Here is a 17,415-nt window from a genome sequence, read left to right on the forward strand (position 1 = left end):
CCAGCAGATTCACGCTGACTGTATTGCTGTGTTTTGTTTTGCGGGAAGTCGCTGCATAAAGTTCTTCTCTTCATTTCATCCAGAGGAAGCCTGATAAAAGCAGAGTGGAAACCTCAAGAGAGCGTCATAGAGCTGAAATCCAACGCAGTGAGTTTACCTTTATTGCCGTTCCTAACGCCAATTGTTCTCGTCTGAACCCTTAGCCTTGGAGACTTCTTTTGTGTTAATCACAAGCCAGAAAAAGACAGTTTATATTTTCAGAAAAAGTATTCCCTTCTATCAGCTCACGCACCCTGTCGTAATGCCCGGGAGAGTGGAATCACGTTTATTAGAAGCTCGTTAACCTGTTTATATGTGATTCCTTTGGATGGCATTTTAACAAAGGTGATAAAAATAAATAGGTTAACTATTTATTTATTTTAAGTAACGTACAAAGGAAAGGCATTCGTTACCAAATGGCGAGCGGCCTGATTTCATCTTTTTAATGCCTCTTTCTGTCACATGATGAGTATTTGATTGCCAATAGTGGAAACCAATTTTGTCATGCCTAACCGAAGTCACGTCTGACCTAATTGTGCCTCTCTGAATCCGTAACCTACCAGCATTTCAGTCAGCTGAGAGACTCGGCTGAAAAGTCGCATTTTACCAAATCTCACCTGAAATCATTCCACCTCACTGGATCGTGTCAGCCGTGGCTCAGTGGGCAGCACTCTCACCTGAGTCAGAAGGTCGTGGGTTCAAGTCCCACTCCAGAGACTTGAGCCCATAGTCTCGGCTGACACTCCAGTGGAGTGCGGCACTGCCGGAGATGCTGGCTTTTGGATGAGACGTTAAACCGAGGCCCCGTGTGCTCTTTCAGGTGGTCATAAAAGATCCCATGGCGCTATTAGAAGAGGAGCAGGGGAGTTCTCCCTGTGTCCTGCCAATATTTACCCCTCAACTAACGTCACTGAAACAGCTGATCTTGTTGCTGTTTGTGGGAACTTGCTGTGCGCAAATTGGCTGCTGCATTTCCTACATTATAACAGTGACTACACTTCAAAAGTACTTAATTGGCTGTAAATCGCTTTGGGACGTCCTGAGGTTGTTAAAGGTGCTATATAAATGCCAGTTCTTTCTAATATTCAGTAACTGAAGATCATTGCAATGATTTTATCTGCGGTATTTAGTGTAACTGCAGCATGTCTCATTCCTTGTCTCTGCTGTATCTTTCCCCCACCTTCTTTCTTGATTCTACACAGGGGAAGTTCTGGCACACCATGGGGCATGTGGAACACGGCAAACAACTGCTGTACCCGGAGGAAGCGCTGTATCTTCTTGAGTGTGTGAGTATGCAAAGCTGTAAGACCTACCGTGTTAAAAGCAACTGCTGTACTGGGGAATTTTAAATTCACGCTTGGGAGTTATTTACACAAACTTTATTGCAGAATGCTGGCCAGTTACTGAACTTTACCAGACCAGGAAAGTTACCAAGTTCGATTCCCAGTCTGTTTGACAGGGCTACACTTTGGCTGGGGGTGTAGGGGAGGGGGGGGGGTTGTTAAAGTTTGGACTAGGCTGTGGATGGATATATTCGCTTGGTGTTGATTGCTATCCTGTTGCTCTCTGCCGGAAAACGCGCGTGTGGTGTGAGCGGTGAATAACAGATCGGGCTTGGCTGCGAAGCATGCTGCGGTGGAATATCCCGCTGACGCTCGCTGTCAAGGCTCTCGGGTGAAGAGTGGCTGCTTGCGTGAGGAACTGGCAGGTGTCTGAAGTATCCCAGCAAAAGTCTACACCTTTTTGGGAGAGGAAGGGGAGGGCAATAAACAGCGTACAGGTTGTTCTCCGCTGTCCTCTCCTCAGACCATGTGCCACCATACATCGTCCTCCAGCTTTCCAGTTCGGCCGGTGATGAGCACCGTCGGTGCAGTGGAGCAGTCTGCTCGCAGGAAGCACAATTCCCGAGGGTGAAGTGGACATTGCCTGTCCTCCTCGCCTCACTTCCACTGTAACCAATAGCCTGACCAGCTGAAAGCAGGCAGGCTTGAGTAACCAGTAATCTATCGGCTTCAGCCTGTGGCTTTCCGACTCTCGCTCGTTACCTAGAACCATTGGCCTCTCTTGGTCTGTCCAAATGTATAGCTGCCCAGAGGCCCCTGATTTAACCAGAAAGGAGAACCACCCAGGCTTTGCAAAACAAACTTTCCACTTGGCCCAAGTTATTAGTTTTATGGAGGGAGAATCTATCTGAGGGTGTAAATTGTTATTTAGAAGCACCCAATGCCTGGATTTGGCTGTGCCAGGAATTGAAGACTGAAAGCTTCCTCCCCTTTTTGTTTTAGTCGTGTTTGGCGCACTTGGATGCCATGTTCAAGAATTTCCAAACTAAACTACCGTGACAGCCACATAAATGGAGTTTCTGTTTACCTGATATGGGGTGCGCACTCTCGCCGTTTACGCACACCTCACTTACCTACCCCCGGGGGGGGTGTGTAGGCAAAAGTTGGCAAGAGAAAAGGCTCCGGGTCCCTGTGACGTGCAGGGCTACTGCTGGAGTTTAACCTGCTACAACTGGGCAGCTTAACGGTGTAGTTAAGCTGCTTGCACTGCTAGGAACCCCCGCCCCACCCCTTACCCGTTGGGCCACTGACCTGTTGGGTTATCAATCAGCTGGGCTGGTTGGTGAATCACCAGCAGGACCCTGGATAGTGCCTTGTCCAAGTATATCCGATTCATTTTTCCCCAGTGCGGCGCCACAGTTTCTTTGAAGCTGTTTCTGCTCTTCCGTTTTGTGTGTAAGTGTAGGAATCTGGAGATGTTCCTCATCTGTTTTAGTGATGCTCCTCAGTCATTCCGATCAGCCGTCCGGATTGGTCGCAATAATATTTCAGCACTGAAGACTTAAGCCCGGATCTGAACTTCTGGCGGGAGCAGGGCAGGAGCAGACGGGATGTCGCCTGGACCACCGCAGCGTGAGGCCCGGGGGGTTCTATTTAAAGTAGGACCCTGCTGCCTTCCGATGCGTGTCCCCCTCTCCAGCTCAAAAAGAACAAGTTAAAATTCCAACCCGTGGGAAGGCAGTGGGTAAGTCGCTGCGGCCATTTTAACATCCCGCCGTGTGTGCAGGGTTAAAATTGCCCCTTTACTCTGTGTTATGGCTCTGAGTCCAGCTGACCTTTGTGTATAGGAAGCATCATTTCAACCTGCAGTTGGACGAAACTAATGCTAAGGTTACCTGTTTGTGTTGTCAGTAAGGCATCTTGTTTGTATAAATACTTAACTGCAGTTTACCTGCCTTCCAGGGGTCCATACAGATATATTACAGAGAGCTGCCATTGTCCATTCAAGAATCGTACGAGATTTTACTGTCTGCCAGAACCATTCCATTGCAACAGTACCAGGTACTGGAAGTGACCTGATTTCTAACACCATCTCTGGGTCATGGGTGCATCTGATTCCACGGTGGACAACGCAATGAGCCATGTCAGTCACAGCGCCCAGTTCGAACAATCTGCGGCACCAGCTGATATTTTTTTGTTGCTTCCCTTAGTTTTTTTGAACATGTACTGGTCTCGGAGCTGACAGTGTACAGAAGCATGGGGGGAGGAGCCACAGGGCTTCTGACGCTACGCTGGACTCTACTGACGTTACACGGGACTCTACTGACGTTACACGGGACTCTACTGACGTTACACGGGACTCTACTGACGTTACACGGGACTCTACTGACGTTACACGGGACTCTACTGACGCTACACGGGACTCTGCTGACGTTACACGGGACTCTGCTGACGTTACACGGGACTACTGACGCTACACGGAACTCTACTGACGTTACACGGGACTCTACTGACACTACACGGAACTCTACTGACGTTACACGGGATTACTGACGTTACACGGGACTCTACTGACGCTACACGGAACACAACTGACGTTACACGGGACTTCTGACGCTACACGGGACTCTTCTGACGTTACACGAGACTGTATCTGGTATCGGCATGCTCCATTGCACATTTTCCATTATGAGTGGACATCGAGGCAATGCAAATAGATGTTCCTCTGGTGGCAAAAAGAGTGCAGCATTTCGGCTTACTCCAGAGGCCCCATTGGTATTTTAAACAGGCCCTGAACAAATAAACCACCGGGTGCACGCACCACGCTCACCGTACGCTCACCACACACACGCCCCACCAACACTCACCAGCCACGTGCACCACACACACTCGCCATCACCTTGAGACTCCGTTGTGCTCAGTCACCTAATTTTGAGAATTCCTAGAGGCTTTGTTATGCTCTCGAGTCTTGTATGATGAGGCAGACTATGCTATGTAACTGACTGCTGTTTACTCCTTGCTAGGGTGCAGCTCGGTGGGCGCAGGGCACCCTCGTCCAGGTGACCATTATTGATGTGTGTTGACTGTGAGTGTCAGAAGGCTATTTGAGCGTGGGGAGCATCAGCGCTGAGTTTGATTGCGTCCTCGCCCAGTGTCCTCGTTCACGGGTCACTGACGGTGATCAGGCGTGAGAGTCCTGGCCTTTTTTTACTCCCCTCCCTTGCATTGAGGCAAATTGTAGGACCATGACTGTTGGCCTGGTTGAGATTAGCTGACCCCAGCACAGACCCCCAGCCTTCTGTAAACATGAGCTGCTTACTGGGTAAACCTGTTCACCCACTGGACGAGCGTGGTGAATTGTTTGTAAAGTGCTGGATAGACGCGGAACACTGCACGTTTTGCACAAGTGCATGCGTTGGGCAGAGTCAGAAACATTTGACCAATGCTAACCAGGAGATCTTTCCCCAACCAAATCCCCCCATTCCCTTAGAGCAGCCGCAGCAACCTGTCTCCCCACAGCACTGGGAGGTTTTAGTTAATGTGTGGGAGATACAGGTGTGGACTTGATGCCTCTCAATGGAAGAAGTATTAACCAAACATCATTACTTATCAACTAATGTACCTGCTTTTGAAACATTGCACACAACTTGAGTTAAGATTCAAATACTGTAAGCTTTCTGTTTACATTTGGATTTTTGCACAAATTATTTTTTTGTTCTTGGAATATTTACCCACTACAGGCCCACAACCCCTTATCCGCAATTCCGAATTTCGAAAAGCTCTGAAAACCGAAAGTTTTTTTGTGGAGCGTCACTCGTGTGCACGACATGACCCGAGTGGCGCCAAACATGACCCGACGCGGCCGATGCTTGACCCACGCAGGTGTGAGGAGTCAGTTGTGTCTTAGCGCTGCTACCAGTCACACGTGTGTCTGCTGCTCTCTGATATTTTTTGTTATTTTGTGATTTTGAGTTTAATTTCACTGAAAATGTCAAAAAGAGCTGCAGATACCCCTACCGTTCTGAAATCCGAAAAATTCCGAATTCCGAAACACATCTGGCCCCAAGGGTTTCGGATAAGGGATTAATAACCTGTACTTCTCTGCTGTGGTGGGGCAATTCACCGCTCCTGGTGTTTAATTCTTTTTACATAACACTGGCTGCAGGAGCTATTTTGCGATATTCTCTCAAACTTTCTTTTCTTTGTTTCCGAAGGTTTACAGCCACTTGAAACGACTGGGTTATGTTATAATGCGGTTCGATCCCAGGTAAAGGCCTTTCTCTGTTAGCGTTCTGCTGTCTTTCTCGTGCGTGAACCGTGCTCCTATATGCACCTCCCTCGCTCGCGCCCTCTCTTCCAAACCTTTGTGACATTACCACGGAAATTTAAATAGAAGCTGTGTTGTAAGTGGAGGGTGCACTATATCAGTTTCTCCCCTTTTTATATCTGATAGTTTGTGTTTTGTTATGAAGCTTTTAGTGAGACACTGTGGGATGATTCTGAGCAGAGTGCCCTCTCAAAGGAGCAGGCACATGCCGCTGACGTCTGCCATGGCAATCCTTGAATGCATCAGCAGAATAGAATGGAGGGGAGCAGCCTAGATTTCTTATTTATTTGTTTATTCTCGGGATGTGGGCGTCGCTGGCAAGGCCGGTACTTATTGCCTATCCCATATCCACTTCAGAGGGTGGTTAAGAGTCAACCCAAGTTGGTCTGTGACTAGAGTCACATATCGGCCAGTGCACAGGTTTCTTTCACTAAAGGACATTAGTGAACCGGTCGGGTTTCTGTGTGACAATCCGACAGCTTCACGGTCGCTTTTACTGATGCCAGTTTTCATTCCTGAATACCGATCAGGAACTGTGATTTGTTTTCTGGAGATGTTTTGTCATTACGAATGCAGCAGAACTCTTTTTCGCCGCTGATTTATGCTGCAGGTCATCGCTTCCAATCGGCGTGCACGCACGAATATGGCGCCGAATCATGCGAAGACAACTGAACGTGATGTTCAACTTGGCAACGTTGGTAGCACTCCTTCCTCTAGGTCAGAAGCTGATAGGTTTAACCCACGCACTGTGACCCGAACACGCAAACTAGACTGGCGCTCCCAGTGCCATACTGCAGGAGTGATGCGTTGTCAGAGTCGCCATCCTTTGGGCGAAGTGGTGAGCCGAGGTCCCGCCTGCCTGTTTGGGTGAATGTAAGGATGTTATGGTACTAGTCAAAGAGCAGGGAGTTCTCCCTGTTTCCTGGTCAACATTTAAACCTGCTCCAGCCCCGTTTATAAAAAAAAAGGTTAACTGGTTGTTCACCGAACTAGTGTTTGTGGGATCTTGCTGTGCACAAAATGGCTGCCGCAGTTCCCTGCATAACGGTCACTTCAAAGTCATTCATTATATGTGAAGCGATTTGAGATGCTTCGGAGAAGTGCGATCAATGCGCCTTTTTTCTGTCTTTGTACTCGCCCCACTCCAGAGACTTGAGCACTAAATCTAGGCTGACACTCCAGTGCAGCGCTGAGGGAGTGCTGCACTGTCGGAGGTGCCGTCTTTCAGATGTGATATTAAACCAAGGCTCCGTCAGCCCTCAGGTGGCCGTAAAAGATTCCATTGCACTATTTTGAAGAAGAGCAGGGGAGTTCTCCGTGTTCTGAGCCAATATTTATCCCTCAACCAACATCACTAAAACTGGTGATCTGATCATTTATCATAGAAACATAGAAGATAGGAGCAGGAGTAGGCCATTCGGCCCTTCGAGCCTGCTCCGCCATTCAATGAGATCATGGCTGATCATCCAAATTCAGTACCCTGTCCCTGCCTTCTCCCCATATCCCTTGATCCCTTTAGCCTTAAGAAATATATCCAACTTGTCTTGAATATATTTAATGAACTGGCCTCCACCGCCCTCTGTGGCAGAGAATTCCACAGGTTCACCACTCTCTGGGTGAAGAAATTCCTCCTCATTTCAGTCCTAAATGGCTTACCCCTTATCCTTAGACTATGACCCCTGGTTCTGGACTCCCCGGCCATCAGAAACATCCTTCCTGCATCTCGTCTGTTCAGGCCTGACAGAATTTTATAGGTTTCGATGAGATCCCCTCTCAATCTTCTAAACTCCAGTGAGTATAAGCCCAATTGACACAATCTCTCCTCATACGTCATTCCTGCCATCCCAGGTATCAGCCTGGTGAATCTTCGCTGCACTCCCTCCATGGCAAGAACGACCTTCCTCAGGTAAGGTGACCAAAACTGCACACAATACTCAAGGTGCGGTCTCACCAAGGCCCTGTACAACTGTAGCAAGACATCCTTGTTCCTGTACTCGAATCCTCTTGCTACGAAGGCCAACATACCATTTGCCTTCTTAACCGCCTGCTGCACCTGCATGCTTACCTTCAGCGACTGGTACACAAGGACACCCAGGTCTCTTTGCACTTCCCCTTCTCCCAATCTATTGCCATTCAAATAATAATCTGCCTTCCTGTTTTTGCCACCAAAGTGGATAATCTCACATTTATCCACATTATAGTGCATTTGCCATGTTTCTGCCCAATCACCCAACCTGTCCAAATCGTACTGGAGTTTCACGACATCCTCCTCACAGCTTACCCTCCCACCCAGCTTTGTGTTGTCTGCAAATTTGGAGATATTACATCCAATTCCCTCGTCCAGATCATTAATATATATTGTGAACAGCTGGGGTCCTAGGACCGATCCTTGCGGTACCCCACTAGTCACTGCCTGCCACTCGGAAAACGACCCGTTTATTCCAACTCTTTGCTTTCTGTCCGCCAACCAGTTCTCTATCCAAGTCAATACCTTGCCCCCAATCCCATGTGCCTTAATTTTGCACGCTAATCTCTTATGTGGGACCTTATCGAAAGCCTTCTGAAAGTCCAAATACACCACATCCACTGGTTCTCCCTTATCTATTTTACCAGTTACATCCTCAAAAAATTCCGGTAGATTAGTCGAGCATGATTTACCTTTTGTAAATCCATGTTGACTTTGTCTGATCCTGTCACTGCTTTCCAAGTGCTCTGCTATTACATCTTTTATAATAGAACCTAGCATTTTCCCCACCACCGATGTCAGGCTTACCGGTCTATAATTCCCTGCTTTTTCTCTACCACCTTTTTTGAATAGTGGGGTAACATTAGCTACCCTCCAATCCATGGGTACCGTTCCAGAGTCTATCGAGTTCTGGAAGATGACCAGTAATGCATCTACTATCTCTAGGGCCACTTCCTTAAGTACCCTGGGATGTAGACCATCAGGCCCTGGGGATTTATCGGCCTTCAGTCCCATCAATTTTCCTAACACCATTTCCCTACAAATACTGATTTCTTTCAGTTCCTCCCTTTCATCAGACCCTATGTTCCCCGGCATCTCTGGGAGGTTATTTGTGTCCTCCTTTGTGAAGACAGAACCAAAGTATGTATTTAGTTGGTCTGCCATTTCTTTGTTTCCCATTATAAATTCCCCTGATTCTGACTCTAAGGGACCTACGCTTGACTTCACCAATCTTTTTCTCTTCACATATCTATAAAAGCTTTTACAGTCAGTTTTTATGTTCCCTGCAAGCTTACTCTCATATTCTATTTTCCCTTTCTTAATTAATCCCTTTGTCCTCCTTTGTTGACTCCTAAACTGCTCCCAATCCTCAGGATTATTGCTTTTTCTAGCCAATTTATATGTCCTCTCCTTGGATCTTATGCTATCCCTAGTTTCCCTTGTTAGCCACGGTTGAGTCACCTTTTTTGTTTTATTTTTATGCCAAACTGGGATGAACAAATTCTGTAGCTCATCCATTCAGTCTTTGAATGTTTGCCATTGCCTATCCACCGTCAACCCTTTGAGTGCCATTCCCCAATCAATCCTACCCAACTCGCTCCTCAGACCATCGTAGTTTCCTTTATTTAAATTGAGGACCCTTGTCTCTGAGTCAACTACTTCATTCTCCATCTTAATGAAGAATTCGATCATATTATGATCGCTCTGACCCAAGGGGCCTCGTACAACAAGATTGCTAATTAATCCTTTCTCGTTACATAATACCCAGTCTAAGATGGCCTGATCTCTGGTTGGTTCCTCGACATATTGGTCCAGGAAACCATCCCGTAAACACTCCAGGAATTCCTCCTCCACAGTATTGTTACTAATTTGGTTGGCCCAATCTATATGTAGATTAAAGTCACCCATGATGACTGCTGTGCCCTTATTGCACGCTTTAATTTCCCTTTTAATGCCATCCCCAACCTCCGCCTTACTGTTTGGAGGTCTATATACCACTCCCACTAATGTTTTTTTCCCCTTAGTATTTCTCAATTCTACCCATACAGATTCCACATCCTCAGAGCTAATATCCTTCATTACAATTGTATTAATCCCTTCTTTAACCAGTAATGCTACCCCACCTCCCTTTCCTTTTTGCCTATCTTTCCTGAATATCGAATACCCCTGGATGTTGAGTTCCCAGTCTTGGCCATCCTTGAGCCACGTTTCCGTAATCCCAACCAAATCATATTCGTTTACCTCTATTTGCGCAGCCAATTCATCCACCTTATTACAAATGCTCCTCGCATTAAGACACAAAGCCTTCAGGCTTGTTTTTTTAACGCTCTTAGACCTAGTAGAATTATTATTTACCGTGGCCACGTTTGATTTAAACTGTTGATTTCTCTGACTGCCACTTTTGTTTTTCTCCTTCCTATCATTTGCTTTTATCCCTGTTTTCCTTTCCTCTGTCTCCCTGCTCAGGTTCCCAACCCCCTGCCATTTTAGTTGAAACCCCCCCCGAACAGTGCTAGCAAACCTCCCCGCAAGGATATTTGTCCCGCTCTGGTTCAGGTGCAACCCGTCCGACTTGTACAAGTCCCACCTTCCCCAGAAGCAGGCCCAGTGATCCAGGAAACTAAAGCCCTCCCTCCTGCACCAACTCTTTAGCCACACATTCATCTGCTCTATCCTCCTATTCCTATACTCACTAGCACGTAGCACCGGGAGTAATCCAGAGATTACAACCTTTGAGGTCCTACTCTTTAATCTGCTACCTAGCTCCCTAAATTCTTGCTGCAGGACCTCATCCCTCTTCCTACCTATGTCGTTGGTCCCAATGTGAACCACGACCTCTGCCTGTTCACCCTCCCCCTTCAGAATACCCTGCAGCCGTTCAGTGACATCCTTGACCCTGGCACCAGGGAGGCAACAAACCATCCTGGAGTCACGTCTACGGCCACAGAAACGCCTATCTGTTCCCCTTACGATAGAATCCCCTACCACTATTGCTCTTCCACTCTTTTTCCTCCCTTCCTGAGCAGCAGAAGCACCCCTGGTGCCAGGAAGTTGGCTGCTGCTGCCTTCCCCTGGTGAGTCATCCCCCTCAACAGTATCCAAATTGGTATACCTGTTTGCTGTTTGTGGGACCTTGCTGTGCGCAAATTGGCTGCTGTGTTTCCTACATCACAACAGTGATTACACTTCAAAAGTACCTCGTTGGCTGTAACATGCTTTGAGGTTGTGAAAGGCGCTATATAAATGCAAGTTCTTTTATTTTTTTAGTACCATTTGCAGTTCCTACGAGCGACACCTACACCCGGATCCTTCTCTCAGTGACACGGACAAGCAACATCGCAAGAGGAAGCGGAGTCGCAGCCGGCACGGTGCAAGGTACAAATTGAGGGGGGGCGGGGGGGGGGTGGTGGGAGGGGGTAACGAGCTGGCTTTTCAGTAATCAAAGCGCTTCTTAAAATGGGTCACCAGATCAGAATAGTTTCACAAGGGCCAGAATGGCAGTCAGCTGGATTACCGCTATAGACTTCCTTTTTTGGCTGTCTTTTGGGGGCTGGAGGTGGAGGGTGTCGATGCCAGGCACTGGAAGGTTTGTTCTAGTTTTGTCACCCAGCATCAGGCTTCCCCAGGCCAGGCGCAGTATGGTTGCAAAGCAAAGGTCACTGCTGTGCCAGAACAGTGCCCTTTAATCCCAAACCACAATACGAGCACTCCCTTCTGCATTGGAAGGAATATCGGAAACATAGGAACCAGAGTAGGAGTAAGAAACTTGGAAATGAATTCTTCCTGTTTGCCGTTGGGTGATTGGGCAGATGTATGGCAGATGCACTATAATGTGGATAACTGCGAGGTTATCCACTTTGGTGGCAAAAACAGGAAGGCAGATTATTATCTGAATGGCAATAGATTGGGAGAAGGGGAAGTGCAACGAGACCTGGGTGTCCTTGTGCACCAGTCGCTGAAGGTAAGCATGCAGGTGCAGCAGGCGGTTAAGGCGGCAAATGGTATGTTGGCCTTCGTAGTGAGAGGATTTGAGTACCGGAGCAAGGATGTCTTGCTGCAGTTGTACAGGGCCTTGGTGAGACCACATCTTGAGTATTGTGTGCAGTTTTGGTCGCCTTACCTGAGGAAGGATGTTCTTGCCATGGAGGGAGTGCAGTGAAGATTCACCAGACTGATACCTGGGATGGCAGGAATGACGTATGAGGAGAGATTGGGTTGATTGGGCTTATACTTGCTGGAGTTTAGAAGAATGAGAGGGGATCTCATTGAAACTTATAAAATTCTAACAGGACTAGACAGACTAGATGCAGGAAGGATGTTCCCGATGGCGGGGGAGTCCAGAACCAGGGGCCACAGTCTAAAGATAAGGGGTAAGCCATTTAGGACAGAAATTAGGAGGAATTTCTTCACCCAGAGAGTGGTGAACCTGTGGAATTCTCTACCACAAAAGGCAGCTGAGGCCAATTCATTAAATATATTCAAGAAGGAGTTGGATATATTTCTTAAGGCTAAAGGGATCAAGGGATATGGGGAGAAAGCAGGGACCGGGTACTGAACTTGGATGATCAGCCATGATCTCATTGAATGGCGGAGCAGGCTCGAGGGGCTGAATGGCCTACTCCTGCTCCTATCTTCTATGTTTCTATGCTGCCTTTGACCTGGCTGCCGACTCTAGTCTCACTCCGAAAAGTTGCTGTTGTGGGAGCTTGCTGTGAACATAAGAAATAGGAGCAGGAGCAGACCATTGAGCCCTTCAGGCCTGCGCCGCCATTTACTAAGATTATGGCTGATCTTCTCAGCCCCACCTTCCCGCACTATCCCCATATCCTTTGGTTCCCTTAGTATCCAAAAATCTATCGATCTCAGCCTTGAACGTACTCAACGACTGAGCCTCCACAGCCCTCTGTGGTAGAGCATTCCAAAGATTCACCACCCTCTGAGTGAAGAAATTTCTCCTCATCTCAGTCCTAAATGGCTGACCCCTTATTCTGAAACTGTGACCCCTGGTTCTAGACTCCCCAGCCAGGGGAAACATTTTCCCAGCATTAACCCTGTCAAGCCCTGTAAGAATTTTATACATTTCAATGTGATCACCTCTCATTCTTCTAAACTCTAGGGAATATAGGCTTAGTCTCCTCAATCTCTCCTCATTGGACAATCCCCCCATCACAGGAATTAGTCTAGTGAACCTTCGTTGCACTCCCTCTGGCAGGTATATCCTTCTTTAGCTAAGGAGACCAAGCCTGTACACAGTAATCCAGGTGTAGTTTCACCAGAGCCCTATATAATTGTAGTAAGACGTCTTTACTCTTGTACTCCAGCTAACATACCATTTGCTTTCCTAATTGCTTGCTGTACCTGCATGTTAACATTCTGTGATTCGTGTACAAGGGCACCCAGATCCCTTTAACTACCAACATTTCCCAATCTCCCACCATTTAATAAATATTCTGTTTTCCTATTTTTCCTACCAAAGTGGATAACTTCACATTTCCCACGTTATATTCCATCTGCCATGTTCTTGCCCACTCACTTATCCCTTTGCATCCTCCTCACAACTTACTTTCCCACCTAGCTTTGTATCATCAGCAACCTTGGATATATTACACTCGGTGCCCTCATCTAAGTCATTGATCTAGATTGTAAGTAGCTGAGGTCCAAGCACTGATCCTTGCGGTACCTCACCAGTTACAGCCCGAAAATGACCCGTTTGTCCCTACTCTGTTTTCTGTCCATTAAGCAATCCTCAATCCATGCTAATATATTACCCCCAATCCCATGAGCCCTAATTTTGTGTAAATTGTGTGCAAATTGGCTGCCGCATTTCCTACATTGCAACAGTGACTACAATTCAAAAGCACTTCATTGGCTGTAAATCGCTTTGGGACGATCGCCTGAGATCATGAAAGGCATTGTATAAATGTAAGTCTTTTTAATAAAAGTTACCAAACTACTTCACTGAGGGCATTCTAGGGCATTCCCCTCATCTGGTGAATAGATTCATTGCTATGTCAGCCTTCTAACTGGGTGGTACTGTTTACTGACGTTGGTAGGCGGGAGCTACTTTATTGCAGTGAGTCACTATTTGCCTGGGTGCATGATCAGTTAAAGCTTGCAGGCACACAACATATTTTCCTAACCATTGCATTCAGGTCGTTATAACTGACCTCTGACCTCCGCACTCTTGGGCTTGGGGGGAGAAAGATCGGCCAGGGATTCCCCCTCCTGACGTGCTCCCCGCTGGAAAGTGTGCCTGTGTGGATGTGACTAGCTTCATGGCTGAATAGCCTGCCAACACTCACCGTCTCGGCTGACTTACGGAACATGGGCACCAGCGTGAGTGCCCCAGCAAGAGGCCAACGCCAGGGGAGGAGAGCAAAAGGGCAGAAAAGAATCCCAACTCCTTTAACATGCTGCTGTTTCTCTTTCTGCTGTCTTGGTTTATGAAGCTTGCGTACAAACGGAATACTTCAGCGAGTGGTCTGGCAGGAGTTACTGCGGCTGATGTTGTGTGAGTTCAGCTCTTCAAACTGTCAGGCTCAGTAACTGATCTTTGCAACAAAAAAAGTCCCCCCTTCCCCCTCCACTGATTTGCCATCTGCACAAACTCCTCTTGTTTTGCAGACCACATTTTGGAATCTTTATTCTCGTGTGTTTTGTACTGATGGAGGCCCTCCCTTCCTCTCCCAAGCATGCAGTTGAGTCAGCCTGGGCTGCTGGCCAGTCCTCTTTCAGCGAGGAAGATTGGTGTTAGTCATTGACATCTTGTTTAAAAAGACAAACACGCCCAATGTTGTGGGCATTCCCTTCAGAAGCACCAGTGATAAGTTAGTGGTCCTGAAGTGTGACCACTCACTCCTCTTTCCCTCCCCACCCCCGCCCCAATAAAGAATTCTCCATTACTAAAATTGCCATGAAGAGACCCTCATTCCATTGATCAACAAAATGCCTCATCCTTGCAGTAAAAAAAAAAAATGTGTTGGCCTTGCCTTTGGGTGGTGTTATTTTGCCGCCAGGATGGGGCGTTTTGTTCCCATGAGTCACAAATTGCCTGGAAGCGCATTCGCTCAAAGGATACAGGCACAGTGTACATTGCTTAACTTTCAGACTATTCGGAGTGCTCATGGGTGTCCCAGTTCAGCAAAGTTTGAATCAACAGTTCAAAGGCTTGAAACTTTGTACTCACCTTATCTTGTCCTTGGTAAAAGTTGGGGAGTGAGTTCCACCTTTTATATCAGCCTTTTTGCTCATTTGATTGGTGCCCGTCTTCCTGTTTTCATGCTTCACACACTGCAGCTAATCCAGAACTCTACAGCCTGAGTGATCTTGTGTACAAAGACCCACATTCCCATCAATGCCAAGCTCCAGGGTCTATCCTGTCCTGTACAAAGACCCACATTCCTGTCCTTGCCAATCTCTGGGGACTGTCCCATAGAGAGATCCAATCTCCAGGGCCTGTCCTGTCCTGTCCAAAGACCCAATCTATAGGGCCTGTCCTGTACAAAGACCCAATCTCCAGGGCCTGTCCTGTCCTGTACAAAGACCCAATCTCCAGGGCCTGTCCTGTACTGTACAAAGACCCAATCTCCAGGGCCTGTCTTGTACAAAGACCCAATCTCCAGGGCCTGTCCTGCACAAAGACCCAATCTCCAGGGCCTGTCCTGTCCTGTACAAAGACCCAATCTCCAGGGCCTGTCCTGTACTGTACAAAGACCCAATCTCCAGGGCCTGTCTTGTACAAAGACCCAATCTCCAGGGCCTGTCCTGTACTGTACAAAGACCCAATCTCCAGGGCCTGTCTTGTACAAAGACCCAATCTCCAGGGCCTGTCCTGTACAAAGACCCAATCTCCAGGGCCTGTACTGTACAAAGACCCAATCTGTAGGGCCTGTCCTGCGCAAAGACCCAATCTCCAGGGCCTGTCCTGTACAAAGACCCAATCTATAGGGCCTGTCCTGCGCAAAGACCCAATCTCCAGGGCCTGTCCTGTACAAAGACCCAATCTCCAGGGCCTGTACTGTACAAAGACTCCATCTGTAGGGCCTGTCCTGTACAAAGACCCAATCTCCAGGGCCTGTCCTGTACAAAGACCCAATCTATAGGGCCTGTCCTGTGCAAAGACCCAATCTCCAGGGCCTGTCCTGTACAAAGACCCAATCTCCAGGGCCTGTCCTGTACAAAGACCCAATCTCCAGGGCCTGTCCTGTACAAAGACCCAATCTCCAGGGCCTGTCCTGTACAAAGACCCAATCTCCAGGGCCTGTCCTGTACAAAGACCCAATCTCCAGGGCCTGTCCTGTACAAAGACCCAATCTCCAGGGCCTGTCCTGTACAAAGACCCAATCTCCAGGGCCTGTCTTGTACAAAGACCCAATCTCCAGGGTCTTTTCCATGCAAATACTTACATTCCCATCTGCGCTCAGCTCTTGGTCCTTCCCTGTACAAAAACCCACACGAGGGGTGTGAGAAGAGCTTCAATACCACTAACCTTCCCTCCTTAGGCTGAGGTTGACACAGTCACCACCTTGGGCTCAGGAGGCCTCTCATGTAGACATCAGATGAGACTAGTATTTGAAGTCTGGTCTGTGAGTTGAGACGTCTGCACGTTTGCTTATTGTATATAATATTGTGACTGGTGTATTCCTCTTTTTTGGATCAATATTATTTTAATCCAGGAACTTTCTTTAAACAATAAAACTCTCTTTCAGATCCAAGAAAAGCCACTCTGACCGACCTGCGGAGATGGAGACTGACCAAAGTATTACTGAGAGACAGCAGCAGTGCGAGCTCGGTCTGCAGGATGCCACTTGCAAGGCCCTGGACAAGGGCGCTGATAAACCGACTCTCGAACCCCCACAAAACAAAGCAGACAAATTGCAAGAGAGCGAAGGCAGGCCTTCGGCGGGCATCAGCGGGCAAGAGGCCGAGCTGGAGCAGACAGGCTCGTCTCAGCGGGTGTCTGAGAGCTCCGTCGCACCATCACCCGGGAGTCCGCTGGCGAGTTCGGTGCCCGTCGGGAAACCCAGGTGGGACTTCGGCAAGATAAAGTTCCCCAATATCGGGCGCGACTGCCCGCGGACCAAGCTGGCGGCGCCCGACCAAGCCCTTCTGCCGCCGAACGTACTGGGCCGAGCCTCCGACGAAACCGCCTGGCAAGAGAAAATAAACCAGAAGCGTGAAAAGTTGTCCCGGCGAGAGCAGGAGAGGATGAAGAGAGAAAGCAAGTACAAAACCGACGTCAATAAGGACAAGCGGGTGAGGCAGTGTGCCAACTGGAAGGAATACAAGGAGCTGCTCAGGTGGAAGCGCGGCAGGAATAAAAAGTTGCCCGTCCACCTGTGGAAGGACAAGGTGGCGCCGCTTCTCAAACCAGGCCAAGCCAGCTCACCAGGTAGGTGTAAGTTTGGCTCGGGATTGATGGACCCACCCCCCACCCCACATAAACAGCTGTTGACACCGTTTCTCGCGGGGGGGGGGAGGGAATATACACCTCAGAGATTCGGGGACCCCTGTCTTTAGAACAAATACATGAGCCTATCGTTTTATCCCCATCGCTCCTGGTACTCTTGGATTGCTAATTTCTTGGGTGCTCCCAAAACCTTTTGGAAAAGGAAGAATTGTAATCCAATAGTTAACTGGTGGCATATATGTTGTGAGGAAGCCTCTGAACTTTATTATTTTATTGATCTCCGATTTAGAGAGATTCTAAGTGTAATAAAAAAAAGTAAATGGAGAGAAGCTTTTTTAGTAAAAGAAAGAACTTGCATTTATGTAGCGCCTTTCACGACCTCCGGATGTCA

General features: G+C 47.9%; 1 protein-coding gene across 3 annotated transcripts in view; it reads left to right on the forward strand.

Annotated features, from left to right (window-relative positions):
* Positions 1-17,415, forward strand: part of tsen54 (TSEN54 tRNA splicing endonuclease subunit) — a 31,512-nt gene that overhangs the window by 4,910 nt on the left and 9,187 nt on the right. For 2 of the 3 annotated variants that reach the window (XM_085963322.1, XM_085963320.1), the window contains exons 3-8: positions 84-147; positions 1,242-1,325; positions 3,285-3,383; positions 5,537-5,589; positions 10,883-10,990; positions 16,324-17,006. In XM_085963322.1, the coding sequence (XP_085819448.1) occupies positions 84-147; positions 1,242-1,325; positions 3,285-3,383; positions 5,537-5,589; positions 10,883-10,990; positions 16,324-17,006 (1,091 nt within the window). The remainder of the gene's footprint in view (positions 1-83; positions 148-1,241; positions 1,326-3,284; positions 3,384-5,536; positions 5,590-10,882; positions 10,991-16,323; positions 17,007-17,415) is intronic. The other variant, XM_085963321.1, reaches the window with a different exon arrangement.

The sequence above is a fragment of the Somniosus microcephalus genome, chromosome 21 (assembly GCF_052327205.1).
Source record: "Somniosus microcephalus isolate GS21.2 chromosome 21, FLI_Smic_1.0, whole genome shotgun sequence".
Classification (NCBI taxonomy): Eukaryota; Metazoa; Chordata; class Chondrichthyes; order Squaliformes; family Somniosidae; genus Somniosus; species Somniosus microcephalus.